This window comes from Podarcis bocagei (genome assembly GCF_964188305.1).
Source record: "Podarcis bocagei genome assembly, chromosome: 4".
Classification (NCBI taxonomy): Eukaryota; Metazoa; Chordata; class Lepidosauria; order Squamata; family Lacertidae; genus Podarcis; species Podarcis bocagei.
The window spans coordinates 36,360,535-36,377,789 of record NC_138128.1 but is presented as its reverse complement, the minus strand read 5'-3'; the positions used below and the strand labels follow the sequence as shown (position 1 = coordinate 36,377,789).

Below are 17,255 nucleotides of genomic sequence, written 5' to 3'. Positions count from 1 at the left end.
AATGAAGTCGGAGATTTAGGACAGATAAAAAAAATTGGTTGTCACACAGTGAACGGTTAAAGTATAGAAGCTGCTACAAGAAGACATGATGGCTAAAACTGTTTTTAAAGGAGGTTAGACTAATTTGTAGAGGATAAGTCTGTCCATGGCTACTAGTTTTGATGACTACATACTGCTTCCAGGATCAGAAAGACTTGGCTCAGTGGTGGAGCACGTTTTGCCTCCCACAACCTCCCATGACTTTGGTACAGCTGGGAAGGCCTCATTCTTAAAACCCTTGAGATCCACTGTCAGGCAGTGTGGACACCCCAGCCACTCTGGGTGGCTTCCACAGAAACCAAAAATACACTAAAATGTCACACATTAAAAACTTCCCTGAACAGGGCCGCCTTAAGATGTCTTCTGAATGTCAGGTAGTTGTTTATCGCTTTGACATCTGATGGGAGGGCGTTCCACAGGGTGGGCGCCACTACCGAGAAGGCCCTCTGCCTGGTTCCCTGTAGCTTTGCTTCTCGCAGTGAGGGAACCGCCAGAAGGCCCTTGGTGCTGGACCACAGTGTCCGGGTAGAATGATGGGGGTGGAGACGCTCCTTCAGGTATACTGGACCAAGGCCATTTAGGGCTTTAAAGGTCAACACCAACACTTCGAATTGTGCTCGGAAACGTATTGGGAGCCAATGTAGGTCTTTCAAGACCGGTGTTATGTGGTCTCGGCAGCCGCCCCCAGTCACCAGTCTAGCTGCCGCATTCTGGATTAGTTGTAGTTTCCGGGTATAAAGCAGCTTCTCAGGAATAGCAGTAGGCAGTGATGCTTCCAGGTCTGAGGTGCCCTGGACAAAATGGCACCTGGGAACCCCATGCCATCCTGTTCAATCCCCCTGACTCCCTGCTACTCTGTTCCCCACACAGTGGGCTGAGTGGTTTATTTTTATTTTTTAAAGCAACCACACTGGCATTTTTTCACGCCTTTGTCTACCTCCTTGGAATCTTTTTAACAGTAAAATTCTAAAACCCTCTGGATAGCTCAGTTGGAGGAGAATGGGCCTCTTATTAATCTCAGGGTCGTGAGTTTGAGCCCAGCTTTAGGGGTGGGGACAAGAGTTCTGCATTGCAGGGGGTCAGAATGGATGACCCTCGTGGTCCCTTCCAATTCTGATTCTTTTTAATAATGATTTTTATTAGTTTTCAATTACATTCCAATAATAGCCTCATTATAACAATACCAATTCATAATACAATTACTAATATCAGTGCTTTTTATCTGGGGGTACGCATACCCCTAAACATTTTGTCAATCTAAGTTTGGCCTCATCAAGGGGCAGTACTTCAATATGAGTAGGAAAATGAAAGTACAGTGGGCGCTCGGGTTGCGAACGTGATCCATGCGGGATGCACATTCGTAACCTGCAGCGTTCGCAACCCGCAGCACCACGTCTGCAACCCGCAGCACCACGTCATGCGGATTGCAATCCAGTGCTTTTGCACATGTGCAAAGCGTGATTTAACACTTCTGCACATGCACGACCGCTGAAACCCAGAAGTAACACGTTCCAGTACTTCCGGTTTTCGGCACGTCCATAAGCCGAAAAAACACAACCTGCAGCGTCTGTAACCTGAGGTATGGCTGTACTCCTAAACATTTTTTAAAGAAAAAAAGCACTAATACCAATAATTCAAAAACCAAATTATATAATTTAGGTCCGTCCCCGTCCCCCCGCGTTCTAGAATTGATGGTTTGATGATTTTCTTTATTTCTGTCTTCCAAAATCTTATTAATTTCAATTCTGATTCAAGCCCCGCTGAGTCCAATGGGACGTATTCCCAGGTAAGCTTTAACAACAGCCCAATTCGTAAAAGTTAACCCTCCGGATAAATTGAGAGCTGAGATGGGGAGAAGCGGCGTTGCTGTCGCTCCCCTTTCTTCCGAAGCGGTGCCTGGATCTCCTCCCGCCGCACCGCGCCGACGGAGCAAGAAACGCCGCCGCCGCCGCCCGCGGAGAGGAGCGCCAGCCCACTTCCAAAGGAGCCCGGCGCGGAACGCCATAGAGACGGCGCTCCTCCGCGCGCCTAGAGAGACCGGAAGCTGCTTCACACTCCGACCGGATGTTGGAGGGTAGCCGGAAAGTTTTACAGAGGGTCGTAGACATGAAGCCGGCGGTGGACGAGATGTTCCCTGAGGGCGCGGGGCCTTACGTGGACCTCGACGAGGTGAGCGGTCGAGCCCCGAGTGCAAAAGGCGGGGGTCTCGCGCGGGGCTGTCGCTTGCTTAAAAAGCCCGCGCGGCCTGGGCTCTTTCTCTGGTTCTTTCCCCTCCTCGGGTGTAAAGGGATAGGTGCTGAGTGAGCAGGGGGGTGGGGGGCGCCTCTCAAGGGTCTTCTAGGTGGGCCTTTGGCCTCATCCAGCAAGGCACCTCTTACGTTTCTAAGGCTGGCGGGAGAGGGGTGTATGTGTGTTTAATTATTTTGTGCCACGCCTTTTCCCCCCTGACAGGGACTCGAGGCGGCTTACAGATCAAAAATATGAACAGATTAAAAGCGTGGGGGGGAACCCCACAATTAAATATCTTTAGAATATAACAGACATAAAAATGCGCCGGTAATATGTGTGAAGGTGCGATAGGATTATTATTTTTATATTTTTTTGCTAACCTTCAGGGCCTTCCCCCCCCCCCCCCGTTCTGCTCCCCACCTCCCATCATCATCATCAGTGTTTGGATCAGAGTTTTAATAATGAGACTTCCTCGCATTATGCTTTTACTCTTTAAAAAAACAAATAAGTTGTTATTAGTTTTCCAATATTATTCCAATAATAGCCCCATTATAACAATGCTTTTTTCCTGCATTCCAAAATCTTGTTAATTTCAGTTACATTCCAGTTAAATTTATAAACGTTTATAGAACAGGTGCATTCTTGATGATTTCTATTCGTGTTGTTACATTAAGTAATTAATAAAACTTCAAGTGAGGAACTCTGTTATCGTTATTCTTTCCTATGTGTGACAATTATTTCGTCCATAATGTTTTTTCCTGCCCACGTATGGCGTGTCCTCCTTTCCTCTGATTGTTGCTGTTACCTATCATGACTTGGGTGTGTTGTACATAGCCCTGAGCTCCTTTTGAGGAAGGGTGATTTATAAATACTTAAAATACATAAACACATAGCAGAAACAAAAGAAATTACAGTTAAAAGATGGGGGAAATAAAAAAAGATCTTTGCCTGGTACCAAAATGGCACCAGCCAGGCAAGTAGCTTTCCCCAGTCAGCTATTTATCAGGTCAACTTTGAAAATTTTGCATCTGGCATAATCCAAGGTCCATTTGGGATTGCTTCTATTCCATTGCTGTTCTGCAGATCTCCCCAGCAGGGCATCTCCTGGTGCACTGATGGATTTCTGCGCAATTCATTTTCCATTATTATTTCTGGGCAGGTGCTTTCCCATTATTGCTATTATTTATCCTGCACCTTTAGCCAAAGGAGCCTAGGGCATGAAAAGATTATTTGTATCCTTTCACTTGAAAGGGACAAAATGAGGGTCAAGCCTGATTAAACTACTATACTGCAGTAAGGGCTGCAGAAGATGAAAGTGTGTAGTAGCATAGGTAGAAAATCATAGGCAGTCAGATTTGGAAATTTGAGATCCAAGATGAAAGGGTATATGAAACAGTGCAATAATGATTCTCTGTATATTGCTTTTATAGTTGATTAAATACTATTCTTTCTCAGGCTGGTGGAAGTACAGGTTTGTTGATGGATTTAGCTGCCAATGAAAAGGCAGTACATGCAGACTTCTTTAATAGTAAGTATTAGTTACATTTTTAAATTCTTAAACCCATCATGTTTATTTTAGCCACTGTCCAGCAGATTGTAAATTGATTTTCTAACCAGTACTTAGAAAAAAGCTTCCATTTAGAAATTAAAGTATGTATGGCTTGTGGCCCTCCAGAATTGTTGGACTCCTAACTCCCAACTCCCATCATCTCCAGCCAGCATGGCTAATGGCCAGGGATGGCAGAAGTGGGAGGTCAGCAGTATCTGGAGGATCATAGGGTCTTCTTCCCTTAATTAAAGCCAAAAACCTCTCTGAGGAACAAAGCTTCCATAGCAGGAGGGGAGGGTTAAGCCATAGATGGAGACTTTTAAAAAAATTATCTGTTAAACTCAAAACACATGTGCCAGGGCAATTGTGTGTCTTGGGGGTTTTTTTGGGTGGGGGTAGTTTTTATTATTAAATGGGTTGCCAGCTAAATAGAAACTACTGGGAAATGCTTCTGCATGGTGATAGTAACACGTGGAGAATGTATGCTGATCCCTCAAATTGCATTTATTTATAGCTGCTTATTCCAGAAATGCCCAGAGCTTTTGTGATGAGACTGTAATTTGGGGTCCATGTGGTGAATACCCACTCCTTTGTATCCAGTGTTGGTCATACTCAAGAGTAAACCTATTGAAATGAATGGGCATGATTACCGTATTTTTCGCAGCATTGGACGCACTTTTTCCCTCCTAAAAAGGAAGGGAAAATGTCTGTGCGTCTTATGGAGCGAATGTGTGGTCCCTGGAGCCAAATTGCTGTTGCCCTGCGCTGCTGGGGTGCTCTTCGGGGATGGGGGGAGGAGCCACGGTGCTCTGCCGGCAGCCTCCGCTTTCCCCTGAAGCCCCGGCAACGTTTGCAAGCAGCGAGAAGGCTGTGCGCTCCTGGGCTGCTCTTTGTGGGGGTGGGGGGAGGAGCCACGCGGCTCTGCCGGCAGCTTCTGCTTTCCCCTGAAGCTCCGACAAGGTTTGCAAGCAGTGGGAAGGCTGTGTGTTCCTGGGCTGCTCGTGGGGGTGGGGGTGGGGAGCAGCAAATTGCTGTCTCTCAGTGCCTCCTAATTCAACTGCAAAGGATTGTCTAACTGGATTCTGAGCTCCATTTGAAGTTTTAAAATATTACGTTTGGGGATTTCTTCAAGTAGCAGTTTTGCAGAAATAGTCATAAATGCATGCAAAGCATCTCCACAAACCAGTAATAGTGAGCTCAGCTAAAACCGAGCAGGCATCTGGCTCAGGAACAGATTAAACTGCACAACTATAACCGGACATCCTGTGTGTTTGTGTGTGGACCATGTTCCTCGCAGCTAATCTTTATTGCTGAAAAGAGGCACTGATATTCCACTCCAAATCTATAATTCATTATACAAATTCTTAAGTACAGTCCACCTATACCAAACCAAAAACATTGTGTTCTCTTGTTATTGAATGGAAGCTATTTATCTGCCCTCTTTTCCTCCTCAGTTCTTTGCTGAGTCACCCCATTTTGAATCTTCCTTTCAAAACAACCATGCCTGTTTTGAGAAAACTTCAGAGATTTAGGAACTGGAGCACAATCATTTGATCTCTTTGCTGTTCCTCCATACTCCAAGCACTTCTCATTTGCACAGCCCTGGTTTCTCTCCCTGACTATTATTCATACCGTGGCTCGCTTTAAAGCAGCAAAGTGGACAGGAGCCACCCAGTTTGCTGTTTTAAATAGTTTAGTACAACATTTGAGTCAGATTTTTTTTCCTCTTATTTTCCTGCTCTAAAAACTTGGTGCGTCTTTTGGTCAGGTGCGTCCTATGGAGCGAAAAACACGGTACCTTAGGTCCATTCGTTTCAGTGGGCCAACTCAGAGTGTTGGACTAGGACCTGGGAGACCAGGCTTCAAATCCTCACTCAGCCATGAAGCTCACTGGGTGACTCTGGGCCAGTCACTGCTTCTCACCCTAAACTACCTCACAGAGTTATTTAGGGGGTTAAATGAGATGGGGTAGAACCATGAGCGTCACCTCGAGCTCCTTGGAGAAAAAGGTGGGATATAAATAAATAACACTTAGTTGAATACAACCCAGGGGTACTTAGTAAATGTGACTTGGTGGGTTCCATATGGTAACCATTTTAGTATATTGTTTTTGGTGACTTTCAGTAGCCCTTATAATGAACATGCGGGGCAAGCTTCCACAAATCCACTTTCTGGGGAAGTGCCCTTAAGTCTGCTGACAAGCAGCACACAGTTTCCTTCCTTTGGCTTTCCATGATTGGGGGCATAGGGGAGGTTTTCTGTAGTGTTGCACTGAGCTTTGGTGTTTCCTTTGCCTGCTTCAAAGTGCATCACCTGCAAAGGCAGTTAAGGAAAGGAAGCTATATGCACAAATAATGGCTACAGAGAGGGCAAAATAACTATGGTAAGGAAACCAGACGTGACTGTGGCTGAGAGAGTGGTATGAATTCATACTTGTGGGAACCTGAATCTCTAAAACAGGGTGGGATGGAGAAAGCCATTTTAAGAAACTGGCCATTAGATATCAAGGCTTACAACATAACTCACTGGGTTGTATCCAGAGAATCATGCTCATGCAGGGAGGCTTTCCCATAAATAATAACCTCCTTCCTTGTTTCAGTTGAATCTATTGTACAGTTTGATAATTAGATTCAGGTCTCTCACTTTACTGGGAAATTTGCATTGTTGCTTAGCTCTTCAGAATTGTTTTTAAAAATCAGAATAATTAATATGCATGATGTTAATTCACTGCCTTGTTTTTGTTAGATTTTGAAGATATGTTTGATGATGACGATATCCAGTGAAATTCAACTTCCTGCTGTGCTAAATACCTAAGTTTCTTGTAGAAGCAGACGATATTCCTAACAAAAGATAGGAAAATGTGAATATTGTCTCCAAGCCATGAAAGAGCACTTCGAAATGGCCAAAGGTGGTTGAAGAGAATTGTGGAGTTATTTTCCTCTTATAATGTTTGGATGCAGTTGTGCAGGCTTGCTTCAATAAAATCTGAACAAAACCTCTCACGTCTGATTATTCACTTGACTACTGGTTGTTGCTCATGGAAATATGGCTTTTTCTTAATGTTATTTGGAATGTTGTATGCATAGGATGTAGCATTTTTAGTAAATTCCCCAACAATAAAATTAGAAGCAAGTGGGAGGTTTTAACACCTCAATCCTAAATCTATTTACTTGTGAGTGGCATGTTGAAAGATCATTGGGACTACACTTCCAAGTGTGTGCTTTCCTCACTCCCGGTTTACCTAGGGAGCCCAGCATATTTGGCCAATGAAAATATTCCTGTAGAATATGAGTAAATCTTGTATTAGAGCTCATTTGGCTTCTTGCCATTGTATGGTTCTTTATTTTGTAACTTATTCTAACTACTGGTGGTTTGTGACAAGACTTTTCCATAAATACTGAAGAGTCTTTATGGTGCATTCAGAATATTTCCTCCAAAATAGAGCAGAGTTTTTAGATGAATATCTCAATTGTGCTCGCGTTGCTTCCTCAGTCTGTGGGGAAGCTGGCTATTTTCTTTGACACATTCTAAAGCCACATGCAGCACATCAAAACACAAGCTCCAATACAATGGTGCTTGGTTTTCTTTGTGTATATTAATCTGAGCTCTCAGCAAAGTGGAACGAAGTATTATTTCCAAAATCAGAAAAGCAGTGGTGAATCTGAAAATGAGGTCTCCGGTGGAAGAATAAAAAAAATGCTTTTACATTGAGTTATCTGCCCACTTTCATTATATGCATCTAATGTAATAAACTTCACATAGTAGAATGAGAATGTTGCAAGAGTTTCATCTTTATATTTTAACAAAGTCTTGCTCCTCTCTGGTTTTTCACATTTACCCAGTGGGAAATGCTGTAACAAGTTTGAGGACAGGGCTCCTACAAGGGTAGTATACTTAAACCTGACACACGTACTCCAGATTAAGACCAAACCTGACATAAACCATTAAAAGTATTCTCACACTCCCCAAACTGAATAAAACAGATTGGAACCAATTTGCAATGTTCTGCATGCAGCGAAGACAGTGGCAATACATCTAATGGCTGATACTCCAGTCCAAACCTTTGTGCTGGCTTTGAAAAGATGTTGGACTGGGAGGAGGTGTCCCACTGTTTCTTGTACCTACAGAGTAACACCAGCAGCACTTCCCTGGCACAGAGCTCTGCATTCTGCCTGCTGAATATGAACAATACTCCACATCCCAGACCTCCACATGTGAACAACTGGGACAGTGAAAGCTGCAAGATAAACTATGTAATAAAGGGCACATGAGGGAGGATGGGGTAACACTGTGAGCGGATGGAAGAAATTTGCCTCCACAGAATCACTGGGTAGTAATTCTGGACTCAAATAGTAATTTAGTACTGGAAGCATACTATCTCATCTATGACCAAAATCCTGAAGGTAATCTTGAAAGGGAGAAGGACATTTGGAAGAAAAAGTGTAGCAAGTAGTGACTTCAGTTACTCTCACTTAAGGTAAACACCTGATGGATGGAAGAAAGGAAGAAGACACTCAAAAGATCTGCATTGGGATAGATTATTATTTTTTAACTTGTTCATTCATTATCTGGAAGTAGAGAGGGTTGAGCAGTGAGATGGCCCAGTTTGCTCATGACGACAAATTGCTCAGAGATGGAAACCAAAGCAGATATTGAAGAGCTCCCCAAAGGTATCTCCCAATGTGATTGAAAGGGGCTGCAAAATGACACAAGGGGTGCAAGGTATGTACCTGTAAATGATGCACAGAGGCAAAAATATCGCCCTGAAGTATACCAGGGTTTTTAAAATAATAAAAATAACGAATACATACAGGGGCCTCAGGGAAGTCTATTCCTTCAGATAAGCCTTTCCATTTTATGGCTTCCTCGTTAATGAGGCATTCACAGAAGTTAACTATGAAGAGACATAAAACTGGAGGAACAAAAACTGTTCATAGAAAATCTCAGCAATAGTGACCTCACTAGTGGCAAATATTGACCGATGGGAAACATCCCAAAAGGGTTTATTAGGATTCCAAAAAAGCTTGGAAGTTTGTTTTGTTATTTAAAGACTCCTTTCATGCCACCCCTTGAAGACCGAAGAGCAATTTTCTTTCAGCAAGTATTGGGGATGCTCTTAGGAAGGGGAAAAAACACATTTAGAGGCCTATATAATTGAACAAGGACAATCGGGGCTCCTAATTGCTAGGAAGAGCTGCAGGTAAATATAGCAGCAGGTGTTTGGATCCCTTTTTCAGTGATGCTGAATGTGCGGTCAGCAGATAGTTCAGTTGGTAGAGTATGAGTCTCTTAATCTTAGAGTCATGGGTTTGAGCATCGCTTTGGGCAAAAAATTCCTGCATGCATGGAGTTGGACTAGATGACACACCTGCTCCCTTCCAACTCTACAATTCTAAGAAAAGATGTGATTCTGTTTCTTCTACCTGCATTCACTAGATGGAGGTGGCGCAAATGAATGACTGTTAAGACAGTAGCTTAAAAATTTGGCTTTTATCCTCATTTCAGCTTCATCGTGACCTGGGTATCTTTCAGCAATTTACATTTCGTCTGTGTCTATGTCTGCATGCATTGCTTACTCACTGATTTGTTTAAGCAAATATAAAATTCTCAAAATTTAGTAAGCTTGGGGCTTTCCCATCAGGTAGGGAATCACCCTATGTAACCCCCACCCCACCCCACCCCAGTTCTGCTTTCATTAGCAGAAGCAAGTTAAGTCTGTGACTCTGCAAAAAATATATGCACATACTTAATTTTATGTCAAGAGAGAGCAATCAATAGGATTTGAGAGTTTGTGTAGACCTTTAAAGAAACAGGAACTTCCACAGCCTGTGATAACTTTTCCGCTTACTTAATGTGAATGGATGTAACAAAACAACTGCAGACGAATTGTTAAGTCCTCAGTGGCGGTTATGACAATGAATAGTACAAATGATCTGCCCTGGTTGTAATTTGTAATGAGATTGACTTACAGTGGTGCCTCGCAGTGGCGTAGCGTGGGTTGTCAGCACCCGGGGCAAGGCAAGTAATTTGCGCCCCCTAACCCGTGGATTTGCGCCCCCTAACCCTAACCCCCAGATGTTGCGCCCGGTGCGGCTGGCCCCCCCTGCACCCCCCACGCTACGCCACTGGTGCCTCGCAAGACGAAATTAATCCGTTCCGCAAGTCTCTGCGTCTAGCGGTTTTTTCGTCTTGCGAAGCAACCCAATTAGCGGATTAGCGCTATTAGCAGTTTAGCGGCTATTAAAGGCTTAGCGGCTATTAAAGACTTAGCGGATTAGCGGCTAAAAGGCTATTAGCGGCTTAGAAAAAGGGGGGGGAGTGAAAAAAAATCGGAACACTCGCAAGACGTTTTCGTCTTGCGAAGCAAGCCCATAGGGAAAATCGTCTTGCAAAGCAGCTCAAAAACAGAAAACCCTTTCGTCTAGCGGGTTTTCCGTCTTACGAGGCATTCGTCCTGCGGGGCACCACTGTATTTTAAAAAGAAGCGGGTTGGTATAAGAATCGAAACAACAAAACGAAACAAAAATAATAGTCTGGGCAATGAAAGAAGGCACCCATTGCCTTGGGCCCAATAACCTGTATTACGCCATCTGCTGGCCCTTTGTTTTATTTATTTAATTAAGACAATATTCTATAAGCTGCTTGATTGTCATAGATAACGAATTGTAAGAGAGCCTGTAAACTGTTTGCAAGAGTATATATTAAAATGTTAAAATTCTTATTGAAAAAGCAGGTATTTAAAAACAAAAGACGATTAAAATCAGCAGTAGCTAAAAAGAGATAAAATGCGTGTAACTTCTGCATGTCTGAATAGGCTTGCCTAAACAAGGCCCCTTTTTAAGCAGGCACAGAAAAGAGTACAGTGCAGTAGAAGCGCCTGCCTGGTGTCAATAGGCTGGGAGTTGCACAGTGTAGATGCTGCCACACTACAAGATATATACAGGGCATAACTTCACTTCTAGCAAGAAGAGAAGCAAAGGGACAGGGTGTAACTGTGGAAAAGAAGGAATCTGAACTGGTAGTGTTTGTTGTATGTACTTCAATGTAACAACAGCAAAAAAACAAAAACCCTTCATAAAGGTAGAAAATTCCACTAATCTTTTGCATCCAGCTGCCCTGCTCACCTGTCTTTTTATTGCCCTGAATTGTGTCCCTTTGCAGCACAGATAATATTTATGTCCCTTTGCTTTTTAACTTTGCTGTAGAAAAAAGGATCGCTGCTTTCTTGTCTTGATGGGAGTCCAGAGGCCATCTTGGGAGTTTTAAAGAAATTCAGTGCAAGGAATAGGAGGGTCACACTTTCACAAGGGACAGTTCTAAATAGTTGGCTTGCAACATGTACTTAGAACTGGCTGAGTTCCTGTTCCACAGAGTTATTAGCATGACAGTTTAGCCTTGTCCAATAAAATTTGCATAAAAGAGGTTCAAACTCTGAAGGGACTTCTATATCTTTAAAGATACAGATATGAAAAACATCACCTGTTGTGTCTTTGCCCATCACAGTGCTCATAGCTGTCAACTTTTCCTTTTTTTTAAGGGAAATTCCCTTATTCCAAATAGGATTCCTCACAAGGAAAGGGAAAAGTTGACAGCTATGACAGTGCTGCAATGGCTCCATCAGATGCACTGAAGTGTTATCCTGAGTTACATGTGGCTAAGGATGGAAATCTGCAAAACAGTCTTTAAGATGCATTACATTAAGATACCACAAGAGTCTTTGTTGTGTTTATTGTGTGTGTTGTGTAAAAAGCAAAAGAAATGACAATTTTTCTCTCTGCTAGCCAGTTAAATCTTTCAGCTGAACTTTTAACATGGGCGAGGTGACAGGAAAAGGCGCACAATTCAAAAAAGCACCAACTTTTCGTGACCTAGGAAGAATCGGCAGTGTGCTCCTTATCCTTTTAGACATTTCCGGCCCCTGACATCATATACATTAGACCTGGGAAAGGTGGGCGTTGCTGCCTTGAGATTCCTCACCACTCTTATAAGGCAACATGAATGTTTTTGGATTTGAATTGCGGGGAAAACAAGGATTCCCACCGTCAGACATGATACAGCTACGGCGGAAGCTGCTAGGGAGGAACTCGCCCCACGATACTTCCCTCTCTGTCAAAAGCACTGTGACAGACAAGTCTTTCCTCCTTGCTGTTAATATGATTGCGGGACCTTTTCGGCAGTTCTGTCAAGCTATTGATTGCAGTGCGCTGTGCAAGCTGCTCTGAAAGGGACGAGCCCAGCAGGTCACAAGAGCAGCTCTCTGAAGCAGAACTGCATCATGCAGTCATTAAGAGGGAGACCCCCCATTGCAGGGAGGAATTGGGGGCAGCAATTAGGACATTCTTCTCAGGGTCCCCACAGAGAGATGATTAAAAGCGCTGCGGCTGGTATTGCTGAAAGACAGGTAGGTCACAGTTCAGGCCGCGCAGAGGAAGGCCCAAACACCACGAGTTTCCTTTTCATTTCGGTGGGGAAAGCACGAGAAAGAGGTCTTTCACCTCAGCCAGATGGATCTAATCTGCTTTTCATTGATCAGTGATCCAGGCACTGATAGTAATGGGGAATATTCCTCGAGACAAGAATGCCATGGGAGCACACTGGAGGCTGAGTTCGCTATTAGTATTCCACATGATGTCAGCACTTAACTACAAGTGCGTGTGTGGTGCGGCCTTGCTTAATGAGTTCAGTACCAAGGATCAGGGAAATGTAAGAAAAACTCAGATTTTTGAAATCGCCAGTGCCTTGGGTTATTTTTGCCCTCTGCCTTGCACTGAGGCGTGGCCAGAATATTGTAAACACCAGGAAGACTAAACTGCATGCATGCGATTTTGTAGAATAAAATCAATGTATTTTATATATATAAAAAATAGCAATGCAATTGTCTGAAATTCTGGGGATTTTTAAATGGAATTTGCTGCCATTCTCTTGTGCTTTTAACAGATGCATAAATTAAACAGCAAATGGTTTTATTGCCCTGCCAGGCAAAGCAGCAGTTCCTAATTTTTTTGTGCCTGGGCAGCTGTTAAAGGCTCAGAAGCGGGGCCAGCAAGAAAGATGGCAATCCTACTCAGGAATCTTTTGAATAAGGGATCTTGATATCCTTTTAGAAACAGCCACCGCTCTGTTTAGGTCTCATCTGCTTGGGGTGCTAGCATGAGCATTTTTGTTACTCCCACCATTTGCTGGAACTGATGGTTTAATTCACCCCCAGGTTTTCTGCAAAAGTAAGGGATCACTGAGCAGGAAAGAGAAATGTGGGGTGTTTTCTGGTGAAGCTGTGAGATGGGTGGGTTAGGGAAGGCGGATGAGCTAAGTTTAAAGTTGCAGAGTTTCCTGGGTAACAGAAGGAAGGCTCAGGGTGCTTACAACCAGCGGCTTCACTTGCAAATGGATCGTTGTGATCTCACAGCTTGGACATTGACAACGGGTTTTTGATTCATGCAAAGGGCAGTGGGATGAGTAGGCTTTGGGAAGACCCTAGGTTTGCAGTGCAAAGAAAAATGGAGGGGAGAAACCCCTAAAGGTGGAGGGAACACCTAAAAAAACAACTCAGTGGGACTGAGCATGCTCAGCAGACACAGAATGCTGACTGGCAGGTGCGGGGGAGGGAGAATGGGTGACAGGAAGTGGAATGGACTGTCTTGGAAGAAGGGCATGGCTGGAAGACTAAATAGCAGCAATCCATGGTGCAACATTTCATTACAGATCCCACTTGCTTAGTCCTATTGCTACAACTTTCACTGCCATTGATTGTATTGTTACAGAACTGGGATAACAGAGTTCGGGGGTGCAAAGACTTAACCTCTGGAGTTAGTGAGTGTTAGAAATTAATAAATGGTAAAACTTAGATAATATTTGAAATAGCGAAGGGAAGATGCCAGGCCAGGGTCTCAACTGGGATGGAAATCCTTAAGAATGGCAAAAGGTGCCGCAGGGCAAGAGATTCTCTGCTGGTGAACAGAGGTACAGGGGTGTGTGTGTCCGTCCCATGGTTATTGTGGAAGGAGAAAGGTTTAGGATTTCAGCTTCCATGACGTAAGAAAACAGGGGAGGTGGCTGGCTGCAGATGCGGATTTAGGGCAACATGACCGTTTCCGCTATACTGGTGCCAAGCCTAGGGAGTGCCACAGCTATGGTGTAGTGAATTGAGAAGAATGGAAGGTGAGAGGTGGGGGGCAGGGGGCATCAAATTTTGGCCTCGTAGATGGCGCCACTGAAATCTGAACGACCAAAGTTTGCCCTTTCAGGCTGTGCCCACAGTGGGAAAAGTGCTGTTTTTCATGAACCTTGGATTTCCTGGCACAGGTCTTTGGGAAGGAGAAGGGTGGAGTCAGCAGTCCAGGCAGAGGCCATGTGGGGCAGAGCCATCTAGGCAGGTTGGGGCAGAGGCACAGAGACAGCGTGCAGGATCCTAGGACTCCAATGCTGCACTGCTGTGGGGAGCAAGCCCCTCTTGAGATGTAAGGCTCTGAACTCTCTCCAAAGTGGACCCAGGTGTAAATATGTGTACCAGAAACCATATTTATTCAAGACACTAGTCTCCACTGCACTTTGATTTCCCAATGGAAATACAACTCTGGGTGAGCGTTTGAAACCCCTGGAATCTTGTCCAGCCATTCAGCAGAAATTGGGGTGGCGAGTAACAGTATTTAAAAGCATTAATAGTGTGCTAATCCCATCTGCCAACCTAGCAGTTTGAAAGCATGTCAAAGTGCAAGTAGATAAATAGGTACCACTCCTGTGGGATGGTAAAAGGCATTTCCGTGCACTGCTCTGGTTTAGTAATGCTGGCTTAGTAATGCTGGTCACATGACCCAGAAGCTGTACGCTGGCTCCCTCGGCCAGTAAAGCGAGATGAACGTTGCAACCCCAGAGTCATTCGCGACTGGACCTAACAGTCAGCCCCCCCTTTACCTTTTTAATCCCATCTATATGGAGGAGCCATTGGGCCATAAACAGATAGCTCCTAATTTATAATTCCTTTGGGTGCCATAGAAGCTCCCAATGCCTCGGGGATACAGATGGTGTTTTTACAATGCACTAAAATGTTGCAAAGAACACCTGAGCAATGTTTCTTAAGGCAATAACCTGGGATGCAACGGTTGGGCATATTTAATAGACATATGGGAAACGTGGCAAATAGAGAGTCACCTAGGTTGAAATGGTAAATCCAGGATAAGCTAAATGGAATTCTGATTTTTTTGGGGGGGAGAGGGGAGATAATTTTAGTTTCAGCTACCTCCATGCATTACCGATTGATTGTCTAGCAAACAAGCATTTGAGTATTTGTACAAAGGGATGATATCTTTGCACCATCTTGTGGACTCTTGCAGTGACTGCATCATATCCCCATTTCTCTCAACTTTTGAGCAGTTTAAATGAGCTAAAGCAAGGGATCTTTTAGATTTCAGTTGTTTGCTGGAAAATATTCAGCAAGATCCAAGGGATCACTTGTGGGTACAGACCAGCTTGAACTGTGAAAAGGCAATGTAGTAAGAGTAATTTCTTATGGTTGTTTTAAACACTGTACAGTAATTCTACCTGTGCTCTTAAAAAAAGTCAATGATCTTTTAACAATTTCAGAGGTTTCGATTTAAAAATTTACAGGCAATCCTAACTGTGCGGAGTGTGTGGAGCAGTCAGTTCTCCACTGCAGTCCACGGCGTAAGATATTTTTCTCCTATTTTGCTTCACTAACTCCAAGCGTGCAAATCAGAGACATGAATCAGGCTCTGCTCCAGGGACTAAACTGACTTATGATTCTTTGGATCCATCACTAGCCCTGCTCCATCCTGCTCCAGAATTGGTTTCTTTAGGGGCCTTATACCCTTTCAGTGGGTGCAGCTGGGGGGGGGCAGAGCCTGTGCAAGGAAAACCCCACTGACTAAACATTAGGAAGAATTTTCTGACAATAATTGCTGTTCAACAGTGGAATGGACTAAGTTGGAAGATGGTGGACTCTCCTTCATTGGAGGTTTTTAAATAGAGGTTGGATAGTCATCTGTAGTGGTTAAGAGCGGTAGACTCGTAATCTGGTGAACCGGGTTCGCTTCCCTGCTCCTCCACATACAGCTGCTGGGTGACCTTGGGCTAGTCACACTTCTCTGAAGTCTCTCAGCCCCACTCACCTCACAGAGTGTTTGTTGTGGGGGAGGAAGGGAAAGGAGATTGCTAGCCGCTTTGAGACTCCTTAGGGTAGTGATAAACCAGGATATCAAATCCAAATCCAAACTCTCTGGTTGTGATTCTTGCATTGCACAGGGTTGGAATAGAAGACCTTTGGTGTCCCTTCCAGCTCAACGATTCTGTGGTATAAAAATTGTTGAACTAAATAAATAACAAATGTTTCAAAGTCATTATTCTAGTCCCATTTTTATATCCTTAGTCCTCTTGTGTTTCATTGCAGTTGTTTCCTCCTGCTCTTTATATTAATATGCCCAGTGGGGCTTCCTGACTTCTCTGCATTCGGTATTATTAAAGGTAATGTTTAACATTGCTAAATTGGAAGTTGACATTTTTCTCTTTTAATTTTGTGGCTGATAAGTAACTCTCTCCCTGCAAGGGCGTTTCTGATGGATTCAGATATGCGGTTAGCTTTGGGCAAACTGTGCTGAAAATGAAACTTTCCACAAGCTTTTCTTATTATCACAAAAGAAGACTGTCAGGCAAGTAGCTAACCAGAAGGCTCTGTGTGTGGCAGAAAGAGAGAGAGAGAGAGAGAGAGAGAGAGAGAGAGAGAGAGAGAGAGAAGGTATGTGAATGTATCACAGAAAACTGAAAACACATGGGCAACACATAGGTATTCTTCAAAAGAAAATAGATTTTGTAATGGTTATGTCCATACGGTGGGGAAAGACTGACAAAGAATGGTAAGGAAGCTGATGAACAAAAACCAACACAGATATTTTGAATCATTAACAACCAGGATAAACGTTCTTTAAAGGAATAATAGCAAGCATGTATCATTGGTTTCAACGGCCTCGGTCCAGTATACCTGAAGGAGCGTCTCCACCCCCATCGTTCTGCCCGGACACTGAGGTCCAGCTCCGAGGGCCTTCTGGCGGTTCCCTCACTGCAAGAAGCCAAGTTACAGGGAACCAGGCAGAGGGCCTTCTCGGTAGTGGCGCCCGCCCTGTGGAACGCCCTCCCATCAGATGTCCAAGAGAAGAACAACTACCAGACTTTTAGAAGACATCTGAAGGCAGCCTTGTTTAGGGAAACTTTTAATGTTTAATAGGTTATTGTATTTTAATATTCTGTTGGAAGCCACCCAGAGTGGCTGGGGAAACCCAGCCAGGTGGGTGGGGTATAAATTTATTATTATTATTATTATTATTATTATTATTATTATTATTATTATTATTATTATTATTATTATTTCACTGTGAATATTGTATAGTTCATAGTACTTTAGATCATGGGTCAGCAAACTAAGGCCCAC

General features: G+C 43.7%; 1 protein-coding gene across 1 annotated transcript; it reads left to right on the top strand.

Annotated features, from left to right (window-relative positions):
• The first annotated feature begins 2,054 nt into the window (after positions 1–2,054).
• COPS9 (COP9 signalosome subunit 9) lies at positions 2,055–6,812 on the top strand. The gene is made up of 3 exons (XM_081192305.1): positions 2,055–2,208; positions 3,724–3,796; positions 6,563–6,812. Exons 1-3 carry the CDS (start codon positions 2,104–2,106, stop codon positions 6,598–6,600), a joined length of 216 nt encoding a protein of 71 aa, XP_081048431.1. The 5' UTR covers positions 2,055–2,103; the 3' UTR covers positions 6,601–6,812.
• The last annotated feature ends 10,443 nt before the right edge of the window (positions 6,813–17,255 follow it).